General features: G+C 35.8%; 1 protein-coding gene across 1 annotated transcript in view; it reads left to right on the top strand.

Annotated features, from left to right (window-relative positions):
• The first annotated feature begins 814 nt into the window (after positions 1-814).
• LOC107692879 (kin of IRRE-like protein 1) overlaps positions 815-9745 on the top strand; it is a 36533-nt gene continuing 27602 nt past the window's right edge. The window contains exon 1 of the mRNA XM_016492085.1: positions 815-1129. Within this exon, the coding sequence (XP_016347571.1) occupies positions 1072-1129 (58 nt within the window). The 5' untranslated portion in view covers positions 815-1071. The remainder of the gene's footprint in view (positions 1130-9745) is intronic.

Genomic DNA, 9745 nt, shown 5'->3' with positions numbered 1-9745 from the left:
CTGGATTTTTTGGTTGATATAATTCTGTCTCTATCCGTTAAAATAAACCTACCATAAAATTACAGACCCTTCATTTCTTTGTAGGTGGGCAAACTTACAAAATCAGCAGGGGATCAAATAAATATTTTCCCCAATACAGTAAGTATTTAAAATGAAAAAATGTAATAGCAGAAAAATTATGAAAAAAATGAATGAAACAACATAAGTGCACTACAGAAAAAACAGGCTAGGTGTGGCCATAACACATAAGCACATGTGACAACTTGCCCCAACCTGCCATTGTGAAAAATATATTTGTCATGAGTGCACAGTAAAGCCTTTTACTAAAAATCCTTTTAGTAAAATCTACTTCCATAGTGTGATATGTGTATTATATTCCCTTGTTTAGCCCATTGCTTTTCAAAAATATTATGGCATTTGTAGGCTAATTTTAAATGAGAGTTAACAAAAAAAATCTGAATTTATGACAGTTGTGAACCCAGTGTTTGAAATCAACATGCTAGAGAAGCCCTTGTGACAACTTGCCCCTGTGACAACTAGCCCCAGTCTCCCCTATATATGTATAATAGGTATAGGGACAGTTAATTCCCAACTGATCCTTATTTGAATAATAATGGTCGTCTGATTGAACAGCTGGCAGGTTTTAAAAGGTGAAAAATATGACATTTTATATCCTATGTGTGTATGTGATCTGTCGAGCTGTGACATTGAACAGCGTGTAAGGACGACGAAGAAACACAAAGAGAGAGAGAGAGAGAGAGAGAGAGAGAGAGAGAGAGAGAGAGAGAGATCCGTCGGCGCAGTACCGAGCGAGTCCTCCGGTGATCTCAGAGCGCTGCTTTTCTCCTCAACAATCAAAAACTGAGATTTGCTGAAAGAAAGAGATTTTCCAGCGCGCTCATCCACACACATCTCGCCCGCTTCTGCTGAGGAGAAAAGAAACACGCGCTGAATGAATGAACGCAGACCGTCTGCGCGCGAATGACATTATCAGCACCGGTTCGCGGGGTTTCAGAGTCCAGCGTGAAGAAGATGAATTGATAGTGTGTTTTCTGAGTGACAGAGGCACCGATGGGCTTCAGCATGACTTGCCTCTGGATTTTAACTTTGGCCATCAGTGTTCACAGAGGTAAGACACGAGCCGCCTTCACAAGCAGCCAAATGACTCCATTCAAATGCGTCTGTCTCTCTGTCACACGCTCGCGCACAGCTGAAGGTGTTTTAACTTAGTTACTATGGTAACGCTATAGGTTAAATAAGGCTTTGTTGTATGATCTCGTGTCATGGTTTTTAAATAGTAGGTTTTGGACAGTATCACCCACTGGTGACCTTATGCGCGTGTGTAAATTATTTTAAATGCTGTTCATTTTTGAGAGAAATGTCAATTTTATAGACTCAGTATATTTCGTTTTTTTATGGCTGTTATTAATGGCAGCTTGCAGGATCATATTCGTACCTCCGATCCGCCGCCGCGCAGCTCGCGCTATGTAACGTAGTTCAGGGTCTCGTGCCCTCCCGTCTTGCTCGCGTGCGCGTGACTGTGCTGTACAAAAACCGTTATCCGCGGTACGCATCACCGGTGACGGCGATATTTGACTGGGACCAAACCACGGCTAGATGAGGTCCGCGGACGAACGTGACTGTAGTGTAAAGTGTAACAGTGAAGTGAAGTGAAGTGAAGTGAAGTGAAGTGAAGTGAAGTGAATATGAATGAAAGGTGAGCTCCGCGTTGCCGCCAAGGATGAATAAAAAATAAAAATAAAATAAACGTGTTGCTACGTGTGTGTGTGTGTGTGTGTGTGTATATATATTCATATTTACATTTTTTAGATTTAAATTGGTTAACTGTAACTTATTACTGTAGCTATATGGTTAAAATAATCTTATGTTTTAATACATGCATTGAAATATGTAAGACATGTTACACATGTTATATGTAACATATGTAAGGCATGTCATTCTAACAGAAAAATATTTTTAAAACATGTTTTTAGAAGTAAACATGATTAATTACCTTATACATTATGGAAAAATATATTTAGTTTAGTTTTACAAATATTGTTGAAATTATATACAGTAGCCTATAATATGTTATTAGTAAGGAATAATTGCGAATTGTTTTATAGAGTATGGAGAAAGGGACATTCCCAGAATTCACAGTGTGAACACTTTTCTTTGGACTTTATTTAAAAAGTAGTAATAATACAAATGTATTTATGGTAAGTTAATAGTTATTTATTTAAAGGGGTCCTATTATGCTCTTTTACAAAGTCTTGATTTTGTTTTGGGGGTGTCGAGAAGCGCAGCGGCGCGTCGAGCCACATCTTTAAAATTCAAATACTTTATTTTCTATGAGTGTAGGCACATCGGCGGCGCCGTTCGGCGTCTGTCCGCGGCGTTCAGCTACGTCGTGTTATACTTGTAAGAATTGTTCTAGACATGCCGAAAATTTGAAGCTACAGCACAGCAGCTCTTCTTCTTGGTTTTCTCTGATGCACTAACTCTGCAGCAGCACTTGTTCTTCGTCACTCACTCAACCAAGCGTTCTAACCACAACCTCGCCCCTCCTCACCCCCCAACCATTCTAATTTCTGTAGGCAGGAATTATTTGTAATGAAATTCTAATGAGCCGCTTTGTGATATCACAAAGCGCGGAAACCAAACGCTGTAGTCCAAACGAGCCATTCGTTGTAGTTCTTGAAAAGGGATTTTTAAAAAACGAAATATCTCCCTTTGGAGTGGACTTTGAGATTTGTAACTTTCTAGATCTTTTTTATGCCCGAACATACACACTACACACTGACTAAAATTAAAAAAGTGAAAAAGCTTAATAGGACCCCTTTAAAAGTTATTTTATTTTGTTAGACAATTGATTGTATTATGTTGCCTTTTATATTATTTAACTACTGTTTATAGCATTATTTCAGCGTTGTTTGTTATTCTGTTGGTGTTTTGTCTTTTGTTCTATCTATTTAATTATTCATCATTACTGAACAATTTTGATAAACTTCAAATCATCATGTCACCTTCTATTACATTATTATCAGAAGAACATATCATTTGAAGGGAAACTAGATTAACTTTGAAATCGCTATTAGAGATCATTGGGGTCCCCGGGGCCCCAAATAAAAAGACAGCAAATTCAGTCTCAACAGAACATTAGAGATAATAATAACAAAGCCAATTTGTGCTTCTTATTTCAACCGGTGTGTCTGCAAATATCTGTGGATGTGTAGGTGAAGATCAGAGAGTGCATTCTCTCAGATCTGAAACTTGTTAGCAGATTTTCATGTGAAGATAGTGTAGAGAGAAACACAGAGAGTGAGGTGATGAAAGAAAGAGATTGAGGGAGGTGAGACCTGTTTGCAGGAAGTGTCAGCAACTTTCTCTGATGGAGGGATTCAGAGAAGAGAAAGAGAAAGGGAGAATGATGGATTGATTGAGAGTGAGAGCACCGAGTGACACAGACCTGTTGTGATGGAGGGATAGCGTGATGGAGAGATAAGGAGACAGGCCCGACTCATTCTGTCAAGGGAAGGAATGCAAAGGGAGGGAAAGAAAAGACTGAGGGAGGACAGACGAGAAAATTATGTTATTTTTTAATTAGTCTGCAGTATTATGGTTTAACATTCCTAGTGTGATCTCGAGAGCCCTTGTGTAAACGTACCGTGACCACACTGTACAGAAGAAAAACGCTGACCTTTTTAGATCTTTCACGTTATTTTTTGTTTTTAATGTTCTTTTCAGTGTGCCGTGATGTGAAAACATTAGGTCTTATTCAAGAAAAAAGAACAGAATGAACAGAATGAGTAAATCGTTCATGAATCCATTTTTACATAAACTACCCGTTTGAATTGAATGCACCAAATTCCATAAGAATGTTATATGTATATATATATATATATATATAATGTAATTATATATATAATATAATATATAATTTACACACACAAACGTTTTTGAATCAATTCACTAATGAAATGGCAGAATCAGAGTTTATTTGGGCCATTCATGATTTATTTAAATTAATTGTAATAATTTCGCTTTCATTTTTTTAGTCAAGTCAAATTGTTATAGCGTTTTCACAATACACATTATTTAAAAGCAGCTTTACAGAAATGTATGATGTTAATGTTTATAATATCTCAACATCTTCATGCCTTATAGTCGCATTTAGCACCTTAAAAATTTGCATTTTGTTAAGATACAAGCAATCAAGCATTTGAGATATACTATAGCCCTACTCGAGTCTATGTATGCGGATAAAATTGGACATATGTATCCAACTTTATATAATGAGCTATAAGCGATAATATAGTTACATTTTGCAAAAAAATAAAAAAATCAGGCAATTGAGATTTGCAATATGCTTTACTTGAATGTACTGTACAGTATGTGGATACATATCCAACAATAATACATATCCATATCCAGTATAAATAAGCACATAACCAAGATTTATTATATAGTATATGTCCTTTCATTTTTTTTTTTTTTTCTTTTTTTTTTTAGAAGCATCTGTTTGCATCCAAAGAAACCTAAAGTTCCTGTTAATCATGGGTGGACCTACACCTGTAATCCTCAGTTCATCCACACTAGTATTACTTTCATTCACATATGTTCCAAAATGCCTTGAAACCTGCAATGACTTCTGTAGTGTTTGTGGAAATCAGAGGTTTGCATATTTGACGATCACAATCAGAGCTGGCAGATTTCTGTCACTCAGCTCCATCATACAGAGAGAGAACGAAAGAGATATGAAGTTAAAAGTCTGAGGAGCCTGATCGTGACAAAGACAAAAAACCTACCAACACATTGTTTTCTTTAGCTTAAAGGTGCAGTAGGAGATCTCGGAAAATGCTAACTTTAGCCTGATAGCACTGAAAGCGAATGTCCCTCCCTGCAATCGCCGTCCAAAGCCACGCCCCCTGAACGCATATACGCTCACAGACCAGAATACCAGAGACAACATTACTACAATACATCATGTGTCATTCACCGGTGAGAAAACTTTATAGCACAGTTAGTAACAGTACTGCAATACCAGGAAGGAAGATCGGGTTGTTGATGTTTGCCTGCCATTCTCACTCTGTCAGCACAGCATGCGTGAACGCGCTGATGACGTATCCTGTCTGCGCGAACGGTGCGCAGAGGTATGCTAATGCTTGATATTTGACAGGCAGCTAGGAAAGCCAATTAAAATGCTCGGACCGAGCGTTTTGATTGGATGAACATTTCTTGGTCCTACGCCTTCCACAGAATATATAAATGCATATAAATACATTTAGACCATTTAAATTAATCGGGATGTGAAGAGACTTTCAACCAGCATAACAAAAAATGTTTCTGAAGACAATCACCTATTGCACCTATTGCACCAACATTATACATTAAGTATTCTTTTAAGAGACAATGAACAGCAGAATACAGTGTTGTGGAAGACAAACATTTGAAATCATCGAGCAACATGCAGTAGTGATTACCCAGCATGCTTTGCAGCTGAAGTATAACTAAGTGAGTTTGGACCCGGCTATTTGATAAAAGGGTACAAAATAAGTTTGGGGGATTGTTTATAGATAAAAGGATAGTTCACCCAAAAATGAAAAAATCTCTCATCATTTACTCACCCTCAAGCTGTTCCAAACCTGTTTCTTTCTTTTGTTGAACATAAAAGATATTTTAAAGAATGTGGGTAACCAAAGAGTTGACGGCCCCCATTTACATCCATAGTATTTTTTTCCCATGCTATGGAAGTCAATGGCACCCATTAGGGCTGCCCTTGACTAAAGATTTTTCTGGTCGACTAGTAGTCGTTCATTAGTCAACTAATCGCACATTTATTAATAAACCATTTAAATCATGCTAATGAGCCTTTAATTGCCTACATACTGTAGCCTAATAAGCGCTCAAGCGCACACATAAAGTTCGGTCAGACCGTGTCACTGGGTGTGAGCGATGATCTGATCTAATCTGGCTTCTCTGAGAAACTATGTTTCAATGTGATATACAGAACATAACAAAGCCACATAACTCTGCTAAAGACTTTGTCACTTACATAAAATTCACAACATGATTGCTTGAAGAAAATGTAAAGGGTGCCTGTATGTGAAAAAGTTGCTACTGTGATGATAAGGTGTCTTGGTTGGTTGGCTGCTAAGGTTTTATTATTCACTATCGTCAGAGCCGATCCTAGACTTCTGGGGGCCCTACGCAAAACTGTGTCGGTGGGGTGGGGTGGGAGGGGCCTGGGGTTATGAATGAATGAAAAGCCTTTGTCTGCTTGAGAAACAGTGTCTCTTCAGCGGCTCGCTACGCTTTCAACTCGTTTTTTTTTTGTCTCGAGTAAGACACTGTATGACATTCAAGTTACATGATTTGACTGATTTTTACGTAGAAAGGGTGACGGCGCACCGCATTAAAAGAAATTACATAAGCGGTTTTCATAACCGCTGGCCAAATTCAAAAACGAAACTAAAATTAAATCATCTTTGAGAGCAGCTTGCGTATTTTGCGTATAGGGAGGATCGGCTCTGACAGTAGTGGATGCGCCTGCATGCAAGTTTCAAATGGATTAAATAATCTGAGAATATTTTTTTTTTTTTTTCAGATTTGAATTGTTTCATTTGAAAGTAGACATTTCACTCTATAGATAGGCCTATATTTTTCATGTCTTTAAAGCAAGTATACACAGAGTTTTGCGCTCAAGTTTACAGAGGCCGAGACGGCAGAAAGTGCATCCTGTATGCTTTCATTATTTTACAGAAGCGCAATGTTTTGTTCAGTGCCGATCCTAGACTTCTGGGGGCCCTACGCAACGGCTCTGGTTTTGTTGTTATAGTGAGTGCACACAAATAAACGTAGAGGCTTTACAGATTCGAAAGATGTATTACTCTTAAAATACTCCATCATTTTGGTCATACAGATAAGAGCAAGTGACCGCACCGGCGCCTCCATCTGTCATGCTGTGAGCGTGCTACTGTTCAGTTTTCACACTCCGCACAGACACTTGAATAGCACACATTTTTCTAGGTTAACATTAGATTCAGCGGCCATGTAAAGTTGGTACTACTTACATATTTCAGATGATAAGCCATATTTGAGGTTGATGAATGATAGGCGAGTGTTTGGATATACTGTATTACCACAAAATCCAGCCGTTAACGATCTGTCACCACTTCCTGTGGATTTTTTTTTTCTGCAACTAATAAGATTTTGGTCGATCAAGCCTCTTCTCATCAACTAAAGGTTAGTCAACTATTAGGGGGCAGCCCTAGCACCCATTAACAGTTTGGTTAGCCACATTCTTCACAGTATCTTTTTTTTGTTCAAAATATCTTTTTGTGTTCAACAGACGAAAGAAAGTCATACAGGTTTGGAAAAAACTTGAGTGTGAGTAAATGATGACAGAATTTTCATTTTAGGGTGAACTATCCCTTTAAGTGTAATACTGGAATTTATAATTTAATTTCCCCAAATCTTTACAATTTAATTAATATAAAATATAAAAAAAACTTAAACTTATTTTATTTCAGCTGTTTTCATTATTACTTGATGTACTTAACTAAAACGAAAATAAAATTAATAAAAAAGTATATAGACATATTTAAAAAAAAAATTACTAACCGGAAAACAGAAATGATAAAAAAAAAAATTAGTTCAAAATATTAATTAAGTATCTCAACGATACTAAAATAACACTGTCTTGTTCACACTGTATGACTTGTAGTGAGACATAAATGTTGAAAATGACTGATGCCTGTTACAACTCTATTTCAAAGAATATAGAAAAGTTTGATTAACATTTAGAAGTTGCATAAATTTGCCAATCAGATTGAAACTGGTTATTTCAGTCCTAACTACATGTGTATTTTTCTCATTCATAGTTGTATTCCAGTCTAACGGGATCTAGAAGACACAAATGTACAGGAATGTTTCCCTGCACTTTGTAATAAGGCAGTAGATGAACATTTATTTTGGATGACACTTAAACCAATGTGAAACAGTGAGAGAAACATTGATGCATTGCAGTTGATATTTTTAGCCACGCAAGTCTGTTTAATTACTTGTGAAACTAGTGAGCATTACATTTAGTTGGCAGGTGGACCAAACAGCATTAGCAGTGTTTTTTTTATAACAACTACAGTGATGGAATGTTGTCTCCAAATGCCTAGATTTCTATTTATAAATAGGTGATTGCTTTGTATAGTATATTAATATTAGTGCACCATGTTGCTCGACACACTTGTAATAGTTGCTTATATTTAGTAATTTGTGCCTAGACTTTTATAAACATGCATGTGTTTAATACAGGAGCAGACAGTCGTTAATTTCAGTGCAGAGATGATCATCAGGAAACATCTCATTTATATGAGAAGCTGATGCTTGTGTAGAAGAAATATCAGTCCCAGATCTGTTTGAGCTAGAGATCTCTCCAGTGGGTTACTGGTAGGCAGCTGTAATTTTGTTAGATGAATAACTGGGGCACAGGTGTGAAGACATGCACGTTTGGACAAGAATGAGACTTTGTGGATACAGAAGGAGACTGTGAATACAGGTGTTATATGCAAAGGCACACATGTACACACATTTGAACCTATTTTTAAACTGTAACCATGTGAACACCATGTGAGCATGCAAACAGATGTACTATATATATATATATATATATATATATATTCATATATAATACGTTTTCTTTAGTATTGATTTTGTATGTTGGTTGTAAAAATTGTCTGTTGCTGTTTGAATTTTAATTAGATTTGTTTGTGTATAAATGTATAGTTAACTAAAACTAAAACCATAAATTGTCACTTGAAATAAATAACTGAAAAAAAGAAAAAACGGTACATTAGTTATAACTATTTATTCTTTGTTAATGTTAATTTCAACATTTACTAAAGCAGTAATAAAATTAAAAGTTGTTTCTGTTAACATTATTTAATGCACCTGAGCTAACATGAACTAAAAATAAAAAATTGTATTAGCTAACGTTAACAAAGATTTTTGATCTCATTGTTAGTTATTTTTTGTTAATACTATTTTTTAGTTATTTCTCATTTTCATTTATAACTTGTATGTAAATGTACTAAAATAACTAAAACTAAAACTGAAATTAATAAAACTATATAGACATATTTAAAAAACAATAACTAATACAATGACAAAAACACAACAAAATTACTAACACTTTAACTAAAATAAAAATGGAAAATACAAAAATAAAAACGAATGAAATATATATAGAATAACACTGGCATAATTTCCATAGGCCAAAATAATGTGTAATATATTTACGTATTTTGATATTCCATTTGTGCAGTTTTATACATTTATTTTATAATAATTATATAGAATGACAACTTGCCCCAGTTTCCCTTATATAAAAATACCCCGAAACCCTTGCAATAGAACAGATACTGTAAGTTTGAGATTGATTTTGAATTGCACCCGTACAGCATATGCTCTCAGTGCCCAAAGTCCCAACACTGGCCTTTAACAGCTAATTGGCCTTAATTGATGTAATAGATGTGCAGGAACTTATCTGAACATGAATGGAAAAAATGTTTGTGCGAGGTCTAGAATCAATAATCATTGTTTTTTTTGGTTTTTTTTTTTTTTTAAATATTCATTGTACTATTGTTTAGTACATGTTGTGCTCTATGTAATATGTTGATTATGTCATTAATGGTGTCTTGTTAGTATATGAATGCATGTGAGAGCACTGCAGTTATCACTGAGGAAGAGC

Source organism: Sinocyclocheilus anshuiensis, unplaced genomic scaffold (genome assembly GCF_001515605.1).
Source record: "Sinocyclocheilus anshuiensis isolate Anshui unplaced genomic scaffold, SAMN03320099.WGS_v1.1 scaffold1155, whole genome shotgun sequence".
NCBI lineage: Eukaryota > Metazoa > Chordata > Actinopteri > Cypriniformes > Cyprinidae > Sinocyclocheilus > Sinocyclocheilus anshuiensis.
This window is presented reverse-complemented; position numbering and strand designations above follow the sequence as displayed.